This window comes from Callithrix jacchus, chromosome 7 (assembly GCF_049354715.1).
Source record: "Callithrix jacchus isolate 240 chromosome 7, calJac240_pri, whole genome shotgun sequence".
Classification (NCBI taxonomy): domain Eukaryota; kingdom Metazoa; phylum Chordata; class Mammalia; order Primates; family Cebidae; genus Callithrix; species Callithrix jacchus.
The window spans coordinates 156,111,548-156,136,987 of record NC_133508.1 but is presented as its reverse complement, the minus strand read 5'-3'; the positions used below and the strand labels follow the sequence as shown (position 1 = coordinate 156,136,987).

The 25,440-nt window shown below is 38.1% G+C and overlaps 1 protein-coding gene across 7 annotated transcripts in view; it reads left to right on the top strand.

Moving 5' to 3' along the window:
- Positions 1 to 25,440, top strand: part of SPAG17 (sperm associated antigen 17) — a 275,909-nt gene that overhangs the window by 142,767 nt on the left and 107,702 nt on the right. For all 7 annotated transcript variants that reach the window (XM_035252595.3, XM_009001977.4, XM_009001979.4 and 4 more), the window contains 4 exons: positions 4,067 to 4,128; positions 4,696 to 4,809; positions 10,119 to 10,273; positions 24,641 to 24,822. In XM_035252595.3, coding sequence (XP_035108486.3) covers positions 4,067 to 4,128; positions 4,696 to 4,809; positions 10,119 to 10,273; positions 24,641 to 24,822 — 513 coding nt within the window. The remainder of the gene's footprint in view (positions 1 to 4,066; positions 4,129 to 4,695; positions 4,810 to 10,118; positions 10,274 to 24,640; positions 24,823 to 25,440) is intronic.

The window sequence follows — 25,440 nt, the reverse complement described above, 5'->3', positions numbered from 1 at the left end:
CGTCATTTTACCCTTTTCATTTATTTAGAGGAAGATAGAAAAGGAAGGAATCCGTGAAGTAGGATGGGTGGAGGAGGCGATTAGGATGAACAGAAGAGGGAAGAAAATAACATTTATTTAATATTGCTCTGTTATAGCTCAAGTACTTTAACAAATACTTACATAAACATCAGCCTGTGACAAAGATACTGTTATCCCAAGTCTACAGACGAGGAAACCAAGAATTAGAAAGGTTAAATAACTTGTTCAACTACATGCAAGCAGGAAGTCAGCATTTGAACAGAGGGCTGACTTCAAACCAGTGCTTCCTCCACCGCGTCTTGCAGCTTCCTGAGTTCCAGAAACGTTTCACGACGCAGCTGATGATTGAGCCACTCTCCTAGTCTCATTCATGCTGATTTTGCTGCGTCTGGGTTTTCCCTTCTTCTAACTAGGGTAGATTCCCTATTTCTTTGTCCTAAGTACCCTTACCTATTCGCCTACCTGTCAAAAAAAAATACATATATATATAATTTTATATAATAAAAAATATATATATAATTTTATATAATAAATATATATATATAATTTTATATAATAAGTTAACCTGAGTTCTTATGGCAATAGCGTATTCTATGGGACTACAAATGAATGACAGGGAAGTCACCCTGGGTTAATGTGGAGGGAGAATAAATCAGGAGGGGTGTAAGGCCCAAGGTGTTCTCTTTGTTTTGTTTTGTTTTTCTTTAAAGCAACTGAATAGCGTTTTCCTCAGGCGACTTTTGCCACCTAGTGGTCAAAGTACATAAATTAGTGTGTTGGGTCCTGGAAGAAAGTAGATTGTTCTATCAATAGTAACTTCCTAAATTCTCAGGGTTGGAAATGCTCTAGTGGACAGTGTATCCTAGAAGCCACACAATCTGGAGGGTGGATCTCAGGGCCATAAGTGTTTCTCCATGGTGCGTTTTGACCTACTTCAAGGAGCCATTGCATTTGAAAGGGAGAGGGCGTTTGGGCTTGGTGTCGCATTGTGGCTGTTGTGGGGGGGGCTTTGTTGTCGTTGCTGTTGATTTTACGTTTCTTTCCCTAACTGAATCATACTTCCTTCAAAGCTGCCACCTTTAATTCTCTTTAAACAAGGCAAAAAATCATTCATGTATTTCCTGCACAACCATTTTAGCACCAGCTACATATAAAAGCCTGTTCCTGGACATCAAGGGCTGAATATTTGTGCTTTTCTTAACCAAATACTGGATTTCCATCTGAGACTGTTTTTGAACTTGACAGGGCCTAGTGGATATTTATGAAAAACCTGAGAGTTGATAACCGCGAGCCTGTAGGTTTAGATGTGCCCTTTATGCTTGTTGGGTGTTTTTTTAATAAAGTAACTGCTTCGCAGAGGGATCTTGTTATCTCTAAAGTAAAACAGATTAGGAAAGCTGTTTTTCAAAGGGACGAGAAAGCATCCATTTCCAGATGTGTCAAAAACTACTGAATCACACTGTCAAAGGATTATGTGGTTGAAAGCAGAAATCAGAGGAAGAAAAAAACTGATTTTTCCTCTACTATTAAATAATTCAGATTACTTTTAGAATGTTCTTTCCTTTGTCAAAATAACTGATGCATAATTTTTAGAACATGTTTTCTAAACTGGAGACTTTTTTCTGCTGAATCCTTAGACATAGGAGGGAATATCAAATCTCCCGGAAATCTGGCAGACCGCAGAATAGAATAATTTTTATCCACAGATTTCATATCAATTGCTTCAAGGACACATGGGACATCATGGTCTATTTAGAGTTGTAGTTGGCCTGAGTTTTCTCTTGAGTAGATGTGTTTATATAAACACTGAACTGAATTGGCTGCATGCTTTTCCCCTAAATCAAAATGGAACATTCAGGCTGTCACCTTCACCAGCCCAAGGCAAGATGAACCCAGTAGCAAAAATGTGAGTAGCTGTGCCCCTGAAAGAAACAAAAACACTGGCCTGTCCTTGTAGGCACAATCAGCTTCTCCCTCTAGAAGCCCAAATATGGTTCTCTTTGCCACAGAATAAAAAGTTGTCTTGTGCTTGCCACAGAATAAAAATTGCCTTATGCTTGCCACAGAATAAGGCTTTCTTGTAGGTTTTCTTCCACATTTCTAATTTCTCCATGTGGCTCTAGGTTCATTTCCACATTTAATATTAGATGTAGATGCCTCTCATTCAATGAAAAGGAAGTATTTACTGAGTTCCTACCAGGTGCTGAGTGCTCAGTGTACAATAAAAAAAAAAAAGCAAGATGAAGTTTCTCTTCTCCAGGATTTTACACGAGGTGGAGAGAGAGGCCGTAAACAGTAGGTAGCATTAGGCATGGATATATGCTATGATTAAAAAAAAAAAAGCAGACGATGAAGCAGACGGCTCTTGAGAAGGTGATACTTGAACAATATGAATGAAGTCAGGGTCTGAAAAAGGTGAACAGCTGAGGGCAAAGCATGCCAGAGGGACAGCAAGACCCTCAAGACACAGCGTGCAGGCAAGTATGTCTGGAGTACCCAGAGGGACAGCAAGACCCTCAAGACACAGCGTGCAGGCAAGTATGTCTGGAGTACCCAGAGGGACAGCAAGACCCTCAAGACACAGCGTGCAGGCAAGTATGTCTGGAGTCAAATGAGCAAGGGAGAGTCAAAGAGTTGTGTTCACAGAGTTAGGCGAGAGCTAATTTCTGTACAACTTTGTCAGATGTAATCTTCATTTATTCTAAAAGCGATAAGAAGTCAGGGTGGTTCAGTTGTTCAGCAGCATCAGGTATATTCACACAAGATCCACCTCCCCCACACATGTGCTCTATTTCTATGATCAAACTTGTAAAATACTATATAGGTTGTCCATTTCTCCATTAGAGAGTCACAATAACAAGAGCAAATTACAAATTGTAAGACATTCACAGTGAGATGTTCTTTGATCTATGTTAAACTTATCATGGGATTCTTGCAGTGATGCAGAGATCAGCAGCATGAATCTGTTCTTTCCCTGTTCATTCACCTCTGCTTCGTAGCCAAGGATGATATTACCATCTCAATCGTCATGTAAGCATACTCTGTGGTCACAAGGAAAGCTAGTGTACATGACTCGTATAGGTCCATGGTACAGTGCCCTGGAGTCCAGCTACTGCTTCATTTAACTTTGGTTAAGCTCCATCTGTAAATTAGCATATGCTCATTAAATCATTTTAAAATTAATTCATGATTAATGAATGGAAGGAAAGCCCTGCGGAATGGTGAAAGCATATCATTTTCCAATAGGAAGTGCATTTGTCCGGCAGTGCCTCTTTGCACCCATGGCCTCACCCCACCCTAGTCTGTCATCCATGAGATAATTTCCCCTGAAATTTAAAAAGCTCTGTGATCGTCACCAGCACAAGAAGACAAATGACGTGTACTAAGAAGTTAGATTTAGTCAGTAAATATTTACAACTTTTAAAGGTAAAGGTATATTGTTAGAAGTGAATGGTACAGGGCCAGGTGCGGTGGCTCAAGCCTGTAATCCCAGCACTTTGGGAGGCCAAGGCGGGTGGATCATGAGGTCAAGAGATCGAGACCATCCCGGTCAACATGGTGAAACCCCGTCTCTACTAAAAATACAAAAAATTAGCAGGGCATGGTGGCGTGTGCCTGTAATCCCAGCTACTCAGGAGGCTGAGGCAGGAGAATTGCCTGAACCCAGGAGGAGGAGGTTGCAGTGAGCGGAGATCGCGCCATTGCACTCCAGCCTGGGTAACAAGAGCGAAACTCCGTCTCAAAAAAAAAAAAAAAAAAAAAAAGTGAATGGTACAGTCTGAAAGCAGAATATCTAATATGATTTAAGATGTTTCACCTAAGAAACTAAGTTCTTTTCAAAGAGCTTAGTATGATTTTTCCAGGTAGGCACAGATTTAGAATTATGGACACAAACACCTTTCTGGAGGCACAAAACTTACCTTTCAGACATTACCTTTTCAGCACAGAAACATAGATCATATGGGCAACAAAAATGCACAGCATTAACCAGCAGGGCAAGAACAAAGCCAGAGCACAACTGGATGCTGGTGTCTTTGATTTACAGAGCAGACCACAAGCAATGAGATCAACGATGGTGCAGTCACAAAGCCTGATTCTCATGAAAAGGTAAGGAATTATTTTTCTAAACATGTAGCTGACAGGATGATCTGAGAAAACCATGATTTGGAGTGAGAAACACTGAAACAGGAAAAAGAGGCTACTTGGAGAATACTGAGGCTGGAAAAGTGGAGTCGTTCAGACATCCCCAGAACAGCTCCGAGTGGAGAGAAAGGAGTTAATTTTGCTAGGCAGCCTGCGCATAACTTCCCAGCTCCAGGCTCCTCTCTAGGCAGTGTGGCTTGGCAACCTCACGAACACCTGCTCACCATACAGCCGTGCAGAGCTAACGTTGTCTTGAAGAGAGTTCAGAAAACCTGCCTGTAATTGCTAACAGGACTCAGAAGAGTATAACCTAACAATAAAAATATTTAGATTATGTTGCCCATAAAAAAAAAAAGTCAAAGGCATACTCTTTTTGGCAGCAGCTCTCCTAAAATGTTGCCATATGGATTTATACATATGCAGATTCCTCCAATTAGATGGAGTACATGCTGGTTAGTCGACGGAGCCCAAGAGGGCTCCATTGGGACTTAAACAGATTAAAGCTGAAATTATGTTGCTGTGATATTTTAGAAACCCAAGAAGATGATGGTGGAAGCCGATTTAGAAGACATAAAGAAAACACAGCAGCGCAGTCTAATGGACTGGAGTTTCACTGAACATTTTAAACCGGAAGTACTGCTTCAGGTATTTATGGACTGTGATTCTCCAGGAGACGGGCAGATAGGTCTGGAGAGTCTGCTGTCATTTAGAACAGTTCACATCTAGGTCATTCTCTCAGATCGAGTTCAGATCAATATTCTCATTTACTTCAGCTATAAAATAAATTTACTCCCAGCTTGAGCCATGCATTCCTAGGGACTCTCTAAAATAGTTTAAAATATACTTTACAAAAGAATGCTTTTATACAATATTTTAAGAAAAAAGAAATACACAAGGCTGCTGCATATATATGTATATATATATGTATGTATATATATATACACACCCATATACACAAACACACACACATATATATATATATGCTGATGTATATATTTTCTTAAAATAAAGTTTTATTGGGAAACAACTCTGTTTTTTCCCATATTGTTTATCCATTCTGCTCAGTTTCACATTTCATGGTATTTTCCATGTGGATTAACAATTCAATGGAATCTGGGATAGCTAACATTCATTGAGCACTTACCGTGTACCAGGGACTGATTAATATGTGTTATTAGCTCATTTAATCCTCCCAATAACCTATGAAGTAGAAACTGTGTAACTAGTAGGAAGCTGAGGCACCTTGACCAATAGTGACTTTTGCCCAAGGTCACATGGCAGCCGAGAGGCAAGATACAAACCCAGGAAATGTGGCCCCAGAACTTGTGCTCTTGCCCACTCTGCAAAGTAACAAGTAATCCTAAACCTAAATCCTTTTTTGTTGTTTCTAGATTTTCTACAAAAACCTGTCCTCTTTTGGTTTTGTCTTTTTAATTTGATTTTTATTTTTATCAAAGTTTTACAACACGTTTTTTAAGCCAGAAAGTTCTACAACGTCTTACCATGAAAAATAGCAGCCTCCTTCCCCCACTCCCACCCCACTCCACCAAGCCCCAGTTCTGAGCCACATTTACCCCTCTCTTTTGTTGCTGTATGCAGTGTTCTCTAAATAGCAAGTATATTTTGTTTCCTTTTAGTTTAGTTTTATGACATCATTATCAATTGATTTCCCTCTTGAGAATCCAGCTTTGCCCACCCCATTTCAACACGCATGGGCATGTACAGGTACACCCACATTCACAGTAGCACTTCTCCATTCTCTGATACTGTTTATGATATCATAATTTTTGGTTAGATCAGTATTCAAAATTCACTTTATTTCAGTTATGTAAGCGCTATTCACGGCTGAACTGTGTAGTATTCTATAACAATATTTACTTTCTCAGTACCATTTTTGTTTTCTGTGCAGTTAAATATTGTCTCTTTTTCTATTTGTTTAACAGCTTACTGTGTATTTATTATCAGCATATCCCCAAATCCTCTACCATAGAATAAGTCTCTCAGTACATTCAAATGTAAAGGATATTCTATCCTTCCTTTCCCTTTCCCGTCATCCAGTCCATACCCCTTTCCTTCCTTTCCCTTTCCCGTCATCCAGCCACACCCCTTTCCTTCCTTTCCCTTTCCCGTCATCCAGCCACACCCCTTTCCTTCCTTTCCCTTTCCCGTCATCCAGCCACACCCCTTTCCTTCCTTTCCAGTTAGATGCCTGTTTCCTTCATCCCATGTGTTCCCTCTCCCGTTACTCTCTGTTTTCGTGAGGATCATCTCTTCTAGTAGCTTCCTTAATTAAGATAGATGGCAGATAAGTTTTCAAAGTATTCAATATTTGAAAATATCTTAATTCCATCTCTATATTTACTGAGAATTGGCTTTATAGTAAATGCTAAATTCAAAAGCATTTTTCCTCAAGACTAAAGACATTCTTTGACAGTATTCCGGCTTCCCAGAGTGTCCTTTAAAAAATAAAGAGGTAACTTTGGGAGGCCGAGGCGGGTGGATCACGAGGTCAAGAGATCGAGACCATCCTGGTCAACATGGTGAAACCCCGTCTCTACTAAAAATACAAAAAATTAGCTGGACATGGTAGCGCGTGCCTGTAATCCCAGCTGCTCGGGAAGCTGAGGCAGGAGAATTGCCTGAACCCAGGAGGCGGAGGTTGCTGTGAGCCGAGATCGCGCCATTGCACTCCAGCCTGGGTAACAAGAGCGAAACTCCGTCTCAAAAATAAGAAAGAAAGACAGACAGAGAGAGAGAGAAAGAGAGAGAGAGAGAAAGAAAGAAGGAAAGAAAGGGTAAAATTCTGATTCCTAATCAGTTGAGTATGTTTTGATCTTTTCACTGGAAGATGCTAAGATCTTCACTTTGTTCCAGTGCTCTTGATTTTCTGCTGATATGCCTTAGTGTGGCTCTATTTCTGTACATCGTTCTGGCAAGCCAGTGCAATCCAGAAATTCCTGTCTTTATCTTTTGGGAAACTTTCTATAATCACTTCTTTGATAATCTCTCCCCTTCCTTTCCTTCTGGAACTCTTATTACTCTGGTGTCGGAGCTCCTGGACTGAACTCTCAATTTCCTTTCATTTTAGTTTCCATCACTTTATCTTTTGGTTTTGGAAATATTGCTCAGTTTCCATTCAGTTCTTATGCTGAGACTTTTATTCCTGTTATTATCATTTTCCTAAAGTCCTATTTGTAATTCCAAATTACCTTTTTATAGGATCATTTCACATTTCTTTCTTTCTTTCTTTCTTTTCTTTTTTTTTGAGACAGAGTCTCACTCTGTTGCCTAGCCTGGAGTGACAAGATCTCGGCTCACTGCAACCTCCACCTTCCAGATTCAAGTGATTCTCCTGCCTCTGCCTCCTGAGTAGCTAGGATTACAGGCACGCGCCACCACACCTGGCTGATTTTTGTATTCATAGTAGAGATGGGTTTTCCCCGTGCTGGCCAGGCTGATCTTGAACTCCTGACCTCAGGTGATCCACCTGCCTCGGCCTCCCAAAGTGCTGGGGTGGTAGGTGTGAGCCATCATGCCCAGCCTACTTTTATATGACTACAACCCTCTCATTCTACCACAATATCTTCCTGATTACCTGCTTCCACTCTTGCCCTGCTCTAATACATTCTCTGTATATCAGATATTCCATCTATTTTATCTTTTTGGGCACACCTCTCTCAACTCCAAAATAATCTATGAAGCCACAGGTCTATAGTCCCAACTATTCAGAGGGCTAAGACAGGAGGATCACTTGAGGCGAGGCTTTAGAGGGGCCAGCCTGGGCAACATAGCAAGGTCTCATCGCTAATTTAAAAAAAAAAAAAAAAAAACTTAATCATATTTGAGAGGAAAATCTTATCTACTTTGTTTATTTTCGTTTTCCTAGTACCTGCATAGTACCTGCCACACAATAGGTACTCAGTTTTAATGCAAAACTTAACTAAATTTTAACTCATGTGACCAATGATATACAGAATAAAAGATAAGCACCAATTAGTATAAAGGAGAAGATGTGATATGAAAACTTTATATATTGATTGAGAGCAGCTATGGCTCTGAGAAACTTAGTGCTGTATTTTTAGCACCCCCCCCCAAAGCAAATATGAAAACACAAAGATTTCAAAGCTCTTCTTATCTAAAAGAAAGAAGGATGTATGTTCATCATAAATGCAGTGGTTTTCTGCATTTATAGTCTGAGCAGAAGTTGCTTTTCAAAAACACATCAATAAGTACTAGATGGTTACCCTACATAGCAATTTTCTTTAATGCAAAGATATTCATCACATGCATGTTTCTTATATTGGCTCTGAGGGACCAGATGTAAAAGTGCCACTTCATAAAGATACTTGTTCAGGGGACTAAATTGGGGAAGCAAATGTATTGTTTTGATTATGCCACCAATGTAGGATTGAAAGCAAAATTAAAGCAGCTTTTTAAAATATAATATATCATTCCATGCCTTCAGGTCAGTCAAACACTAAGGAACCAAAAGCTGCCTATGGCAGATTGATACTAAAAACAAAACAAAAGCCCACAGCTGCCTAATTTATTTTTCCTCTCCACAATTTCCTTATTGTTGATTGGCAAAGGAAATAGGATAAGCAGCTGCCCATCGTGCCCCTCTATTGGTGGCTGCTGAGGACAGTATGCTTTAGAAAGGGCCAGGGTTGCTGGGTGCGGTGGCTCACACCTGTAATCTCAGCACTTTGGGAGCCAAGGCAGGCGGATCACCTGGGGTCGGGAGTTCAAGACCAGCCTGACCAACATGGAAAAACCCCGTCTCTACTAAAAATACAAAATTAGCCAGGTATGGTGGCTCACGCCTGTAATCCCAGCTACTTGGGAGGCTGAGGCAGGAGAATCACTTGAACCTGGGAGGTGGAGGTTGCAGTGAGCTGATTGCGCCATTGCACTCCAGCCTGGGCAACAAGAGTGAAACTCTGTCTCAAAAGACTAAAAAAGGGCCAGAGTTGGAAGGCAGGTAGAAATGGTATCTGTCAGAAAGACCACTCACTTCACTTCACGTAACACAGCATGGTATAGTGGAGAAAACACGAAATGGTAAAATTTAGAGTTGGAAAACAGGATGAGCCCTGGCACCATAACACAGTGTTCTTAGACAAGTCCCTTATTCTCTCTTAGCCTCAATTTATGCTAAAAAATAAATAAATAAGAATTCTAGTATTTTGAAATGGGAAAAATTATCGTACCTACTGTTTTAGCCCACTTGGGCTGCCCTGTCAAAATGCCATCTTGAGTGGCATAGATGGCAGAAATGTCCTCACAGTTCTGGAGCCTGCAAGTCTGAGGCCTGATTGTTTTTGGTGAGGGCTTCCTTCCTGGCTTTCACCTTCGCATTGTGTCCCCACCTGGCAGAGAGAGGAAGAGGGAGCAGTGATGGAGAAGGGAAACAGGGAGGGAGAACAAGTTCTCTGCTGCCTCTTCTTATAAGGGCACTAATCCTATCTTGAGGGCCCTATTCTCAAACCCCATCCGAAGCGAATTTCCTCCCCATAGCCCCATCTTCAAATATCATCACACTAGCAGTTAAGGGTTCAACATATACTTAGAAATGGTGAACACAGTTTAATTAATATCTGGAGTTTTATGATGATAAAATGCGATGGTGTATGTATCAAGGCATGGAAAATGCTAGATAAATGACGGCTGTGCTTAATTATGACCCACCAACCTTAAAGAAGAACCCTTGTAGCAAATGCCTCTCTGCCTGATGCCTGCTATGTGTTTTTCTGTAAGTGTTGCTGAAACGCTTCCCAAGCTGTCATTTACACTCTCACCTATCCGTTAGGAAAGAATCCTCTGGGAATTTCAACTTGAGTAACAGTGTGGAGGTAAATGTAGAAAGAAAAGGGGAGCAGAGGAATGCCCTGGTAGGAGACCTTCTCTTGGGGAGAATAAAAAAGATTCTACAATGCAATTATTTTGATTTTCAGGTCCTTCAAGAAGCCCATAAGCAGTACAGGTGCGTTGATTCTTACTACCACACCCAGGACAACTCTCTACTTTTAGTCTTTCATAATCCAATGAATATACAACGTTTGCGCTGTGAATATTGGAACGTCGCTCTTCACTCCAATGTGGGATTCAGGTAACGAATTTAGGAAGTTTAGTTAATTAGTTCGTTGTGTTTAGTTAGCTTGCCAGTTATTTATTTCTAGTTTACTATGAGTTCTCAATCATAGGTGGTCATTAAGTCATATCGATAAAATGATTTTTCTGGATCAGTTTAGGTGTTTATATTTTTTCTTTAACCTGTGACAATGCTAATTTCATTAACAGATATTCTAGTGTTGAAACAAACTTGCATTCCTGTAGTCAACCAAATTTTTCCATTATGTTATCTTCTCTATAATTGCTGCATTTGCTTTGCTAATATATTATTTAGATTATTTATATGTGTATTCATGGGCAAAATTCAGCTATGATTTTACCTGTCTTTAAATATTCCTATCTGGTTTTGGGATTGAGATTATATTAACCTGATAAATTAACTGGAGAATATTCTCCCTTTTTATTTCTATTTTTTCATTTTCAGAGATAGTATGTGGAAAATTAAGATATATGTTCCTTTGGCATTTGGTAGAACTGCAGATAAAAACATATGGCTGAGGGAGGATGCTTGATTACTGTGCAACTGCTATCATGGTCATTAGCCTCTTCAGATTTCCTATTTAATTTTAATTAGGTTTATAATTCATATTTTTCCAGACATCTGACCATTATACTTGTGTTCAAAAGTATTGACATAAAGTTGATTACAGTATTTTCTTTTAAATCTGTTACATGTATCTATATTCTTTTTTGTTCCTAACATTTTAAATCCGTGATTTCTCTATTATTATTCTAGATCAGTCTTGCAAAAGGTTTGCCGGTTTTATTAATAAATAGTTTTAAGAAATCTGTTCTTGCTTTCTGATTCTTTCTCCTTTATTTCTTGTTTATCATCTTGTTTATCATTCTTTGTTTATCATCTTGTTTATTTCTTTTCTTTAATTTCTTTGGATTATTCTGATGTTCAACTTCTTAAATTAAAATCTTATCTTGTGATTTCGAGTTGTTTTTCATTAGCTTTGGTTGGCTTTTTCCTTATTAGCATTTAAGGCAAAATCCCTCCCTAAATACCAGCTTAGCAACACCTAAAAGTATCTGACTGACAGTATTTTTATTATCTTTCATTTCTAATTTTCATTATTGTTTCTTACTTGACCCATTAATTACACAGAAAGGTGAGTTTTCATTTTAGACACTAGGCTATGTGTTACATTTTTGTTAACAGTTTATAGTTTTAAGATAATGATCAGGTAACATATTCTATGGAATACTGAGGCTATGAAATTCGTTGATACTTGCTCTGTTGTTTAATATGTGGTCAGTTTTCATAAGTGCTCCAAGTTTGTATGACAGGAAGGAATATTCTCCAACTTTTGACTGTCGGGATGTATTTTTTTGTTGCATTTTAGGTTCTGGGGTACATGTGAAGAACATGCAAGATTGTTGCATGGGTACACACATGGCAGTGTGATTTGCTGCCTTCCTCCCCATCACCTATCTCTGTCATTTCTCCCCATGTTATCTCTCCCCAACTCCCCACCCCCCGCTGTCCCTCCCCTATTTCCCCACAACAGACCCCAGTGTGTGATGCTCCCTTCCCTGTGTCCATGTGTTCTCATTGTTCAACACCCACCTATGAGTGAGAACATGCGGGTTTGATTTTCTGTTCTTGTGTCAGTTTGCTGAGAACGATGGTTTCCAGGTTCATCCATGTCCCTACAAAGGACATGAATTCATCGTTTTTTATGGCTGCATAGTATTCCATGTTGTATATGTGCCACATTTTCCCTGTCCAGTCTATCGTTGATGGGCATTTGGGTTGGTTCCAGGTCTTTGCTATTGTAAACATTGCTGCAGTGAACATTCATGTTCATGTGTCCTTATAGTAGAACGATTTATAATCCTTTGGATATATACCCAGTAATGGGATTGCTGGGTCAAATGGAATTTCTATTTCTAAGGCCTTGAGGAATCACCACACTGTCTTCCACAATGGTTGAACTAATTTACACTCCCATCAACTGTGTAAAAGTGTTCCTATTTCTCCACATCCTCTCCAGCATCTGTTGTCTCCAGAATTTTTGATTTCCATTCTAACTGACACGAGATGGTATCTCAATGTGGTTTTGATTTGCATCTCTCTGATGACCAGTGATGATGAGCATTTTTTCATATGTTTGTGACCTCATGTATGTCTTCTTTTGTAAAGTGTCTGTTCATATCCTTTGCCCACTTTTGAATGGGCTTGTTTTTTTCTTGTAAATCTGTTTTAGTTCTTTGTAGATTCTGGACTTCAGCCCTTTGTCAGATGGGTAGGCTGCAAAAGTTTTTTCCCATTCTGTCGGTTGCTGATTCACTCTAAAGACTGTTTCTTTTGCCGTGCAGAAGCTGTGGAGTTTGATTAGGTCCCATTTGTCTATTTTGGCTTTTGTTGCCAATGCTTTTGGTGTTTTATTCATGAAGTCCTTGCCTACTCCTATGTCCTGAATGGTTTTGCCTAGATTTTCTTCTAGGGTTTTTATGGTGCCAGGTCTTATGTTTAAGTCTTTAATCCATCTGGAGTTAATTTTAGTGTAAGGTGTCAGGAAGGGGTCCAGTTTCTGCTTTCTGCACATGGTCAGCCAGTTTTCCCAACACCATTTGTTAAACAGGGAATCCTTTCCCCCTTGCTTGTTTTTGTCAGGTTTATCAAAGATTGGATGGTTGTAGATGTGTGGTGTTGCCTCTGATGCCTCTGTTCTGTTCCATTGGTCTAAATCTCTGTTTTGGTACCAGTACCATGCTGTTTTCATTGCTGTAGCCTTGTAGTATAGTTTGAAGTCTGTTAGTGTGATATCTCCAGCTATGTTCTTTTTGCTTAGAATTGACTTGGCTATGCGGGCTCTCTTTTGGTTCCATATGAAGTTTAAGGTTGTTTTTTCCAGTTCTGTGAAGAAGGTCAATGGTAGCTTGATGGGGATAGTGTTGATTCTGTAAATAACTTTGGGCAGTATGGCCATTTTCACAATATTGTTTCTTCCTAATCATGAACATGGAATGTTTCTCCATCTGTTTATGTCCTCTCTTATTTTGTTGAGCAGTGATTTGTAGTTCTCCTTGAAGAGGTCCTGTACATTCCTTGTTAGTTGTATTCCTAGATACTTTATTCTCTTTGTAGCAATTGTGAATGGAGATTCATTCTTGATTTGGCACTATTTAAGTCTGTTATTGGTGTATAGGAATGCTTGTGATTTTTGCACATTGATTTTTTTATCCTGATACTTTGCTGAAGTAGCTTGTCAGTTTCAGGAGATTTTGGGCTGAGACAATGGGGTCTTCTAAATATACAATGTGTCGTCTGCAAATAGAGACAATTTGACTTCCTACTTTCCTATTCAAATACCCTTTATTTCTTTTTCTTGCCTGATTGCTCTGGCTAGAACTTACAGTACTATATTGAATAGGAGTGGTGAGAGAGGGCATCCTTGTCTAGTGCCAGATTTCAAAGGGAATGCTTCCAGTTTTTGCCATTCAGTATGATATTGGCTGTTGGTTTGTTGTAAATAGCTTTTATTATTTTGAGATACGTTCCATCAATACCTAGTTTATAGAGGGTTTTTAGCATAAAGTGTTGTTGAATTTTGTCAAAGGCTTTCTCTGCATCAATTGAGATAATCATGTGGTTTTTGTCTTTGGTTCTGTTTATGTGGTGAATTACATTTATACACTTGCATATGTTGAACCAGCCTTGCATCCCTGGGATCATAGTGAATAAGCTTTTTGATGTGCTGTTGCAATCGGTTTGCCAGTATTTTATTGAAGATTTTTGCATCTATGTTCATCATGGATATTGGCCTGAAGTTTTCTTTTCTTGCTGAGTCTGCCAGGTTTTGCTATCAGGATGATGTTGGTCTCATAAAATGATGTGGGAAGGATTCCCTCTCTTTGAATTGTTTGGAATAGTTTCAGAAGGAATGGTACCAACTCCTCTTTGTTTTTTATTTTGTTTTTTGGGTTTTTTTGTTCGTTGGTTTTTTGTTTTTTTTTTTTTTTTTTTTTTTGAGACAGAGTTTTGCTCTTGTTACTCAGGCTGGAGTGCAATGGTGAGATCTCAGCTCACCGCTACCTCCACCTCCTGGGTTCAGGCAATTCTCCTGCCTCAGCCTCCTGTGTAGCTGGGATTACAGGCATGCGCCACCATGCCCAGCTAAATTTTTGTATTTTTAGTAGAGATGGGGTTTCACCATGTTGATCAGGATGGTCTTGATCTCTTGACCTCATGATCCACCTGCCTCAGCCTCCGAAAGTGCTGGGATTACAGGCGTGAGCCACCATGCCCAGTCACCAGCCCCTCTTTGTATATCTGGTAGAATTCGGCTGTGAACCCTTCTGGACCTGGGCATTTTTGGGTGGTAGGCTCTTAATTGCTGCCTCAACTTCTTCCCTTGCTGTTGGTCTATTTAGGGTTTTGACTTCTTCCTGGTTTAGCCTTGGGAGGATGCCAGTGTCCAGGAATTTATCCATTTCTTCCAGGATTACTAGTTTATGTGCATAGGGTTGTTTGTAATAATCTCTGATGATGGTTTGTATTTCTGTGAAATCTGTGGTGATATCCCCTTTATCGTTTTTTATTGCATCTATTTGATTATTCTCTTTTCTTTTTTATTAATCTGGCTAGTGGTCTGTCTATTTTGTTGACCTTTTCAAAAAACCAGCTCCTGGATTTATTGATTTTTTGAAGTTTTTTTGTGTCTCTATCTCCTTCGCTCTGCTCTGATCTTAGTTATTTCTTGTCTTCTGCTAGGTTTTGAGTTTTTTTTTGTTTTTTTCTTTTTTGATCTTGCTCCTCTAGCTCTTTCAATTTTGATGATAGGGTGTCGATTTTAGATCTTTCCTTACTTCTCATGTGAACATTTATTGCTATACATTTTCCTCTAGAGACTGCTTTAAATGTGTCCTAGAGATTCTGGTATGTTGTGTCTTCATTCTCGTTGGTTTCGAAGAACATCTTTATTTCTGCCTTCATTTCATTGTTTATCCAGCCAACATTCAAGAGCCATTTGTGTTCATTTGTGTTGTTTGTTCTTAAAAACATTCAACACGTGATCTATTCTTTTAACATATCTTCAAGTGCACATACTATATTATTAATGATACTTTAAAACAATTCCCCACACCCATACCAGTCACTGTAAATCACCATTCTATTCTCTGCTTCTGACTATTTTAGATAACCTGTATTAAGTGGAATCGGGGGTATGTGTCATTCAGTGACTGGCTTATTTAACTCAGCATAATATTCTCCAGGGTTATACATGCCACAAATGGCAGGGTTTCCTTCTTATTCAAGGCTGAATGATACTTCATCACATATACACATTTTTTAAAGCCATCAACAGATACTTAGGTTGTTTTTGTATGTTGGCTACTGTGGAAAACATTGCAATGAAGAGGGGGTACAGATAATTCTTCAAGATGCTGATTTTAAATTTTTTGTATATATACTCAAAAGAGGAATTGCTGGATCACATGGTTGTTCTATTTTTATTTTTTTGGGAAACGTCTGTACTGTTTTCCATGGTGGCCGCGCCTTTCTGCATCCCGCCAACAGTATATAAGGGTTTCAGTTTCTCCACGTCCTTGCCACCACTTGATATATTTTATTTTATTTTGTTTTGTTTATAATAACCATCCCAATGTAAGTGGAATTATATCTCATCGTGGTTTTGATCTGCATGTTCTTGATGATTAGTGTTGAACATCTTTTCAAACACCAACTCTAGCCAGTAAACACTGGAGAAGGAGACTGCTCCTTAAATTTCCAAAGACAGCAACAGAAAACTTCAAGGAACTTGAAGAATTCAGGAAATATAAATGTGACCACAGGAACACATTTATAACACAACTGAGGATACTGTACCCAGCGAATGTAGCCTTCAGAAATGAAGGAGAGATAAAGTCTTCCCCAAACAAAAGCTGAGGGAGTTCATCACCACCTGGCCCAACTCAAAGGGAGTTGTCAAGTTGAAATGAAAAAACAGTAAATAGCAATGTGAAAACTTATAAAAGCATAAAACTTATGGGTAGACGTAAGTATATAATTAAGTTCAGGATACTCCAATACTGTACTGATGGTTCATAAATCACATTTAAAACTAGCAAATGTATTAAAATAACTAGTTATGCTAATTTATTAGTGGATACACATTACAAAAATATGTAAATAGTGACATCAATAACATAAAATGTTGGGAGGGGAGAGTCCCAGCTACATGGGAGTCTTAGGCTGGAGAATCCTTCAAGCCTAGGAGTTGGAGCCCAGCCTGGGTAAGCTATCCAGGCCCCATCTCTAAAAAACGGAAAAAGAAAAGAAAAACTTAAAATGTATGTTTTTGTGTAAAATCATTAAGTCAGGTTTTGTCAGCTTAAAATATACTGTTACACATGTAAGATGTCTTCTTACTTGTATAGCATAATAGTTATACATGCAAAGCAGTGATCTATAATAAGCATGTGGAAGATAAAGAGACAAGAATCAAACAGTAACACTGCAAAAAATCACACAGTCAAACAGGAAGACAGCAAAAGAGTAAGGAAGAAACCAGAGAACCACACACCCAAATTGAAATTCTTCAACATAATCAAGTGAAATTTAAAACTGGAATGCTGTAATCCCAGCCCTTTGGGAGGCCGAGGTGGGTGGATCACGAGGTCAAGGGATCAAAACCATCTTGGTCAACATGGTGAAACCCCGTCTCTACTAAAAATACAAAAAGTAGCTGGGCACAGTGGCACGTGCCTCTAATCCCAGCTACGCAGGAGGCTGAGGCAGGAGAATTGCCTGAACCCAGGAGGCGGAGGTTGCGATGAGCCGAGATCGCGCCATTGCACTCCAGCCTGGGTAACAAGAGCGAAACTCCGTCTCAAAAAAAAACAAACAAACTGGAATGCAAGAATGGTTCAATATATGCAAATCAATAAATGTAATATGCTGTATTACAGAATGAGGATAAAAGGAAACAGTGAACTAAATGGCAATAGTTCATCAATACTTTAAATGAATTAAATTCTCCAATCCAGAGTGGATGAATGGACAATAAAACAATATCCAACTATACTCTGCCTACAAGAGACTCACTTTAGTTTTAAGGGTACAAATAAGGTGAAAGTGAAGAGATAGAAAAAGATATTCCATGCAAATAATAACCAAAAGAGATCAGGGCTGTCTACACTTATATCAGATAAAATAGACTTTAAGTCAGAAATTGTTACAAAAGGTAAAGAAAGACATTATGTCATGATGTGGTCAGAAATGTAGTAAAGAAAGACATTACATAATGACTATGTCATTATATTATGACAAGGTCCGTTCTCCAAGGAGATAGACCAATCATTCATATATATGTACACAACACTGAACAGCAAAATCACATACGGAAAACATTAACAGAACTAAAAGAAGTAGATAGCAATACAGAAGCACTCGGATTGGATTCCTAATTTTAAGTCTTCTTACTCCAGAAAAAATGATAAGTATGCAAGATAGCATGTATGTTAATTAATTCAATTTAGCCATTCCACAGTATATACATATTTCAAAACCACATGTTGTACATGATAAATATATACCATTTTTATTTATTAATTTAAAAATGAAACTCAAAAAATGGGTTGCTATCTTAAAGTATACACAAAAATTGACTCAAAATGGATTAAAGATTTAAACATAATACCTTCACATTGGCCTTTGCAATGATTTCTTGGATTTGAGACCAAAATCATAGGCAAAAAAATCAAAAATAAAGTGCTATGCCTTTTAAATTAATGAAGCCTAAGGTCAATGTCTTTACTTTCTACCCAGATAACATAAGCACAATAGGGTACTTTAATTTTACGTATCGCAATCATTCCACAGTTTATATTATTGTAGTCTAGAACCCTTCCGTTCTATCTTGATATTTTACCTCACAAATTATGGTAATAGTCATCCTTACAGACAGTGTGTGTGTAAATTAACATGTTTATCATTGCATTTCCCCTTTTTACTGAAGTAAGGGCTTTAGAAATTTCTGTAGTGAAGACCTTTGGTGATGAAATCAATTTTGTGTATTGATGATGTCTACATGTTAATTTTGTTTGTGAAAAATAATTTTGCATAGTATATATAGTTCTTGATTGGCAATTAAATTCTTCTCAGCACATTATAGGAAATTATCGCATTATCTCTGGATGCCTTTGAAGCTGTTAAGAAGTAAACATTATTTTTAATGGGAAATGCTGGGAGCATGCCGTGTAAAATTAGAAACAAAACAGATGACCGCTATCATCTATTCTAAGCAACGTTCAATTACAGTCTAAGCCAGCAAAATAAATAAACTGTAATGTAAAACCATAAGAATTGGAAAAAAGAGATGAAAATACAGTTATTGACACTTGAAATGTTTTATCAACACAGGAAAATTCCACAACAATCTATAGAAAAATTACAAAACAATAGAAGAAATTACCTTGAGGTTGTTTTGTTTTGTTTTGTTTTTGTTTTGAGATGGAGTCTTGCTCTGTCATCAGACTGGAGTACAGTGGTGTGATCTCGGGTCACTGCACCCACCACCTCCCAGGTTCAAGTGATTCTTCTGCCTCAGACTACCAGTAGTTGGGACTACAGGTGCACACCACCACACCCCACTACTTTTTTATTTTGTATTTTAGTAGAGACGGGGTTTCACCACGTTGGCCAGGATGGTCTAGATCTCCTGACTTCGTGATCTGCCCGCCTCAGCTTCCCAGTGTGCTGGGATTACAGGCATGAGCCTTCATGCCAGTCCAAGACTGTATTTTTAATTGCATTTCCGTGCACCACAACAAATGGTTAGAAAATGTAATATTTTTAAAAAGAAAAAGACACAGTTGACATAGAAATAAAAACCATAGAGTGCCTAGAAAAGCCAAACCCTAGGATTGAATAGGTATACATACACACTCCTCACCCCATAAATGAAAATTTTAAAAAGTTGAGCTACAGTTAGCTTCAGATTATCACAAATTAAGTAATCAAAACCAGCACAGTGATTTATTTTCTAGATTTTATAACATTAAAATAGTTAAATTACTTATATCTATAAAATTTTCATCTCCCAGTAATGCACTTCTTGTTGATATATACAGTATTCTCCCAAATGTGTCAGATGTATCAGTGCTGTGGTAGCCTCATGGAATAAACTGACTACTATGTATATTTTTTATGACCTGATGCTCCAGCATAGGATACTTACAGCTACAAATTAACCACCAGATTAACACAGTGCCATAGACTTTAACCCAATTCTGTGTTTACAGAGTTTGGTAAAAGAATGCAGGGTGGGAAATGCGGCATCACAAGCATCTTCCTCTCATCAGGAAGCTCAGCAGCCACGCCAGTCCGTGGCTTGTTTTGCTTCCCCGTACTGGTTGTGTATGGCTGCCAAAGATGAGCACCAAGGACTGCATGAGTTCCCTTCACGCAGAGAAGCCACAGCCTCAGGTTCCCTCCAAGACCTGCTTGTCAACTCAGTTGTCTAATTAAGGTGCAAGCCCATAGATCTGGCGTTTCACAGAACACAAGGCATTCAAAACATTCCACATTTATCTTAACTCTGTAGCTTCCAAAAAACAGACGATATTGTCAGAAGTTGGACTACAAGGGTTTTTTTCAAGGCCCTGTTGCTAACCTTTTATCAGCTAAGTCCAGGCCTGTTGCTTTCCCTTTGTTCAGACGTGTAATAGTTTACCTCGTACTGCACATTATCCATTTTGAGAAGAATGATAGTACTTCACAGGGAAAATCATTTTGAGCTTCTGACTTCCTAGGGGCTAGATGGTCCAAGGAGATAAATGGTAATATGAAGAGATCAAGGATTAATTATCTAACTTTTTCAATTCTTCTAGAAGTAATGCTCTATTTAGATCTGTTAATTCTTCACAATCTATTTGAGTAATTTCTGTTTTCCTAGGGAATTATGCATGACATCTAGATTTCCCAGTCTTTTGGCATAAAATTAAATAGCATATTCTCACAATTAATGTCTGTTTATGGAGGATATGTTCATATCTCTTTATGATAATGGATTTATCTAGTCCCCTTTCTATTACTTTTGACATGTGTGTGTAAATTTATTTTAGAATCCTTCTTAATTGATGATGTTTATCAGTCTGATAAAATGTCCCTCTGGGTTCCGTTAATACTTTTTACCTCGTATGTAACTATGTTTGGTATTAATATTTTGGGGTAGTCTTTCTTTATGTAAGAATTTATTGGTATAACTTTCCTAATCATTTTACATGTCAGCTAGGTATTATAGTTCACTAGGTTAGTGGAAAATTGACTACTTGAGTTAAACTGAGAAGAGGATTACTTTTCTCTCGTAGCAAGAAATCCGGACTTGGGCAGTGCCTCAGAGATAGTGCAGCCACTCATGAAAGTCATCCAAGACGTAGGCTTCTGTCCTCTTAGTCTGCCATCTGCCACACTTTCATCTTTCTGCATTATTTTGTTTGTATGTACATCTCTTTGAAACAACACTTTGAGGTCAGCCCAGTGGCCCATGCCTGTAATCCCAGGATTGCCTGAGACTAAGGCAGGAGGCTTGCTTGAGGACAGAAATTTGAAACCAGCCTGGGCAACATGGCAAAAGCCCATCTCTACAAAAGATATAAAATTTAGCTGGGTCTGGTGGTGCACACCTGTGGTGCCAGCTACTTGGGAGTCTGAGCCGGGAGCATCACTTAAGCCCAAGATTTTGAGGCACCCGTGAGCCGTGACTGTACCACTGCACTCCAGCCTGGGGGACAGAGCAAGACCTTGTCAAAAATAAATAAATGAATAAGTAGCACCTTGCATTTTATTAGTTACTCTGAGAGCCTATGTCTTTTAAAGGATTTTAATAATAATTAAAAATAGGCAGGGCCTGGCGGCTTATGCCTGTAATCCCAGCACTTTGGAAGGCAGAGGCAGGAAGATCACTAAGTCAGAAGTTTGAGACCAGGCAGACCAACATGGTGAAACACCGTTTCCACTAAAAATACAAAAATTAGCTGGGCGTGGTGGTACACACCTGTAATTCCAGCTACTCAGAAGGCTGAGGCAGGAGAATTGCTTGAACCCAGGAGGTGGAGGTTGCAGTGCCAGAATGGTACCACTGCATTCCAGCTGGGCGATAGAGCGAGACTCCATCTCAAATAAATAAATGAAGTTAAGTATTTTCAATGTTAAAGAATTTAACTCATTCACTTTTACTTTTGTTGATAATGCGTTTGGCCTTATTCTTACCATTTAATTTTATAAATATATTTCCATATAGTGTTAATCTATTTTATTTGTTAGACTCAATACTCTAAGTTCATTCTGAGTGTGCGATTTTTAAAACGTTATACATTCTATTTATGTTCTTGTAGAGGTTATATTTACCCTTTTTTCTTTTCTTTTCTTTTCTTTTTCTTGAGACAGAGTTTCTCTCTTGTTGCCCAGGCTGGAGTGCAGTGGCGCAATCTCGGCTCTCAGCAACCTCCGCCTCCTGGGTTCAGGCAATTCTCCTGCCTCAGCCTCCGGAGTAGCTGGGATTACAGGCAGGCGCCACCACGCCCGGCTAATTTTGTATTTTTAGTACAGACAGGGTTTCACCATGTTGGTCAGGCTGCTGATCACTGCAGGTGATCCAACCACCTCAGCCTCCCAAAGTGCACAGGTGTGAGCCACCATGCCAGGCCTACTTATCCTTTTTTTTTTTTTTTTTAACCACTTGACTATTCTACTACATGAAACGAGGGAGGCGTCCTAACTTAAATTTGAAGGCCCTGCCTTCCTCTCTCTTATTTCCCATTTCTATTCCTTATTTATTCTTTTTTTCCCTTCCTCTCTTCTTTTTTTTTTTTTAGAAAGAAAGAAAAAAAAGGAGTGAAGGAGAGGAAGAAAGAGGAAGAAAAAGAGGGAGAGAAAACGGGAATGTAGCTTTATTCTAAAAATGGGTATTCATAATGGCCGATCAATATTTTGTGTATTTAAGGTGGAGAATGTATATTTTGTGTATTTAAAATGGAGAGCTCTATAAATATTTATTGAGTTTACTTGTTCCGGATCTGAGTTCGAGTCCTGGATATCCTTATTAATTTTCTGTCTCATTGAGTCTAAGTCTCTATGTATCTGGGTGTTAGGATCGTTAGCTCTTATTGTTGCATTGATCCTTTTACCACTATATCTTTGTTGCTTTGAAATCTATTTTATCAGATGTGAGAACTGCAACTCCTGCTTTTTATTTATTTATTTATTTTTGCTCTCCATTTGGTTGGTAAATCTTTCTCCATCCCTTTGTTTTGAGTCTTTGTGTATCCTTGCATGTGAAATGGGTCTGGATGTAGCATACCATTACGTTTTGGCTGTATCTTTTGATTGGGGGATTTACTCGACTTAAATTTAGGGTTACTACCATTTGATGTTAACTGGCTATTTTATCCATTCGTTGATGTAAATTCTTCTTTATGTTGATGCTCTTTACTTTTTGGTATATTTTCAGAAAGGCTAATACTGGTTGTTCCTTTCTATGTATAGAAACATCTTTTAAATAACATGTTGAAATATTTTTATCTCGTATCTGGAGTTAATAAGTATCAATATTATTTCACAAAAAAATTTTTGAATTTAACATAATTTAATTTATCCCCAGCAAATCCCTCCTTCTCATTTTGAAATTGTCTAGAACTCTTGTTTCTCACCGTAAAGTAATAGTTTTCCATCACGAATCAGTAACACAGTTACACTTAACTGTAAATTGTACTGCTTGACCTTTTAATTCACATTTAATGTTGTCTTCTCTCATTTTTTTAATGCAACTGGAATACACTGTGAGTAAATCTTTCATAAAGTACCTATGTGTGATAAACTTTCTGAATAATTTCATGCTTAATATTTATTTCATTCTCTCGTTTGAAGACTAATTGAGCTGTATATATGTCTGTGTTCCCTTCGTGTAGGTTACTTGTAAGTATTCTGCTTTTTATTTGACATGCAGACTCATTAAAAAGATCTGAGCAGAGGAAAGATGTGATCTGGCTTAAGAATTACAAGGATCACCCTAGTTGCTGTGCTGAAAATCGACTTTGGGGGTCCAGGGTAGGAGCAGGGAAACCAGTTGGAGGTTATTACAGAAATCCTAGCAAGAAATGGTAGTGGCTTAGACCAGGGGAATATCAGTAAAGGAGGTGAGAAGTCACTAGATTTTTGAATATATTATAAATATATGTTTTTAAAAAATTGGTTTTAGATGATTTAAAAAATAATTTAGATTTTTTGAAAAATTAGAAAAAGAGTATAAGAAAATAAGAGTAATCAAGGAGAACATCAGAGTATTCGACCTGCTTACCTGGAAGTGTAGACTTGCCATCAGCTAAAGTGCCAGAGAATTTGGATGCTGCCGGTTGAAGTAGATCCAGGGTTCCTTTGCGGACATGCTGAGTTCGAGAGATCCATTACATTACCTTCTAAATGAAGATGTTGAGTACCCCCATAATTCATTGCTTACACTTGTAGTTTATTTCTCCAAAAAGGATGAAGAACTGAAGAAAACTATTAAGCAACCTGAGGATTTTTTCAAAACTCTAAGCCTCACTTTCACGTAATTTGACAATAACTAATTTTTATTGTCAAATCTAAACCTTGCAACTAATTTCCTCAGAAACAACTCTCTTTGCACATTCATCTAACTGTACATAACATTTAATTTGAATAATTACACTAGTTGGCATAAATGATGTGAATGAGTTTGGGAACAAGTATGGCTGACTCTTGGTAAGCAACAAGTTGCTGATGGAATCATAAAGTACAAGCACTTAGAGAATAGTATCTGAGTTGTGCATGTTCATAAGGTTTCATTGATAAGCTAGAGTGAGTTTCATTGCTAAACTAGAGTGATTTAGTTAATTCAGTGAGCATTCACTAGCGATCAATTTTAAAAGTTTCTAATGTGCTATAAAATTGCCCAAAAGAGAGATGAGTCATATTATTCTCCGGCTAACAGTGGTGGAAGTGATCATCTCTTCAAACTGTCATCGACTCTTGGTATTGTTGAACCTGTTAATCCTTCACTTTGATGAAAAGATCTCATTCCTTTTTTTTTTTTTCTTAAACCCAAAGCCTAGTGAGTCAAATGAAAGATCTCATTTTTAAATTTACATGTCTTTAACTCTGGATGAAGGGCATTTTTCATATGCTCCCCTGATATTTGTATTTGACTATTTTGTACAAAATACATCTAAGATATATTCAAACTCGTTATATTTGTGACATGAGCAGTTTAGGATCAGTTCACTTTTGAAAAGTTTATTTGCACAGACAATATGTTTAGTATTTATTGACCTTAATAGTAACTCAGTTTTCATGTGCTCTTGTTTTGTTTAGGAATTATTTAGAACTTGTTGCAAAATCTATTCAAGATTGGATCACAAAAGAAGAAGCGATATATCAGGAAGCTAAAGTGAATGAGGAAATTATTAGGACCAGGGCTGAGCTGGAGCTGAAATCTTCTGCTAGCACCAAAGTGACTTCTGCTAGCAAAATTTTTTCTCTTACAAAATGTAAAAGTAAGCAACCAGTTCAACTTATACCTAGAATAAAATTCGAGTACATTCATCTGTCTCTCACTTTAATCAAGACTGTGAATATTTCAACATTAAAAATAATTAGCCAAAAAATTTCCTGTGACTCTTCACTTTCCCTGGTAAATAGAGTAGCCGCATTCCAAATATGTGATTGTACCTGAGTGCAATGATAGAATATTTGTTTATTTTGACCCCATTTCCTGTCAAATCTGGAATATTCCATCTGTTGTGCAGATCAAATATTATATGTCAGAAAAATTCCAAATGCCTTTATTGGTAGGGTTGGTAAATTAAGCTATCTAAGATTTGTTGACAATATAGGAGGTAAATTTGGAGTTAGTAGATATCTATTTGAATCATTATAGATTCCAAAAGTGAGATTAAAACAAGATCTTTCTTAGAACAGCAAACAGAAGGGTCCCAAGACTAACTGGGAGTAGGAATCTAAAAGTAATGGGGAAAGAGATTTTTGGGGGCCTGTGGCAGGCATGTGACAAGATATTTGATCAGTAGATAACTTTGTTGCTGATGATGTTGTGGTGGTTATGTTGTGGTATTGTGGCCTTGAGGCTTTGGAGGGGAGGGGAAGATGGTGTCGAA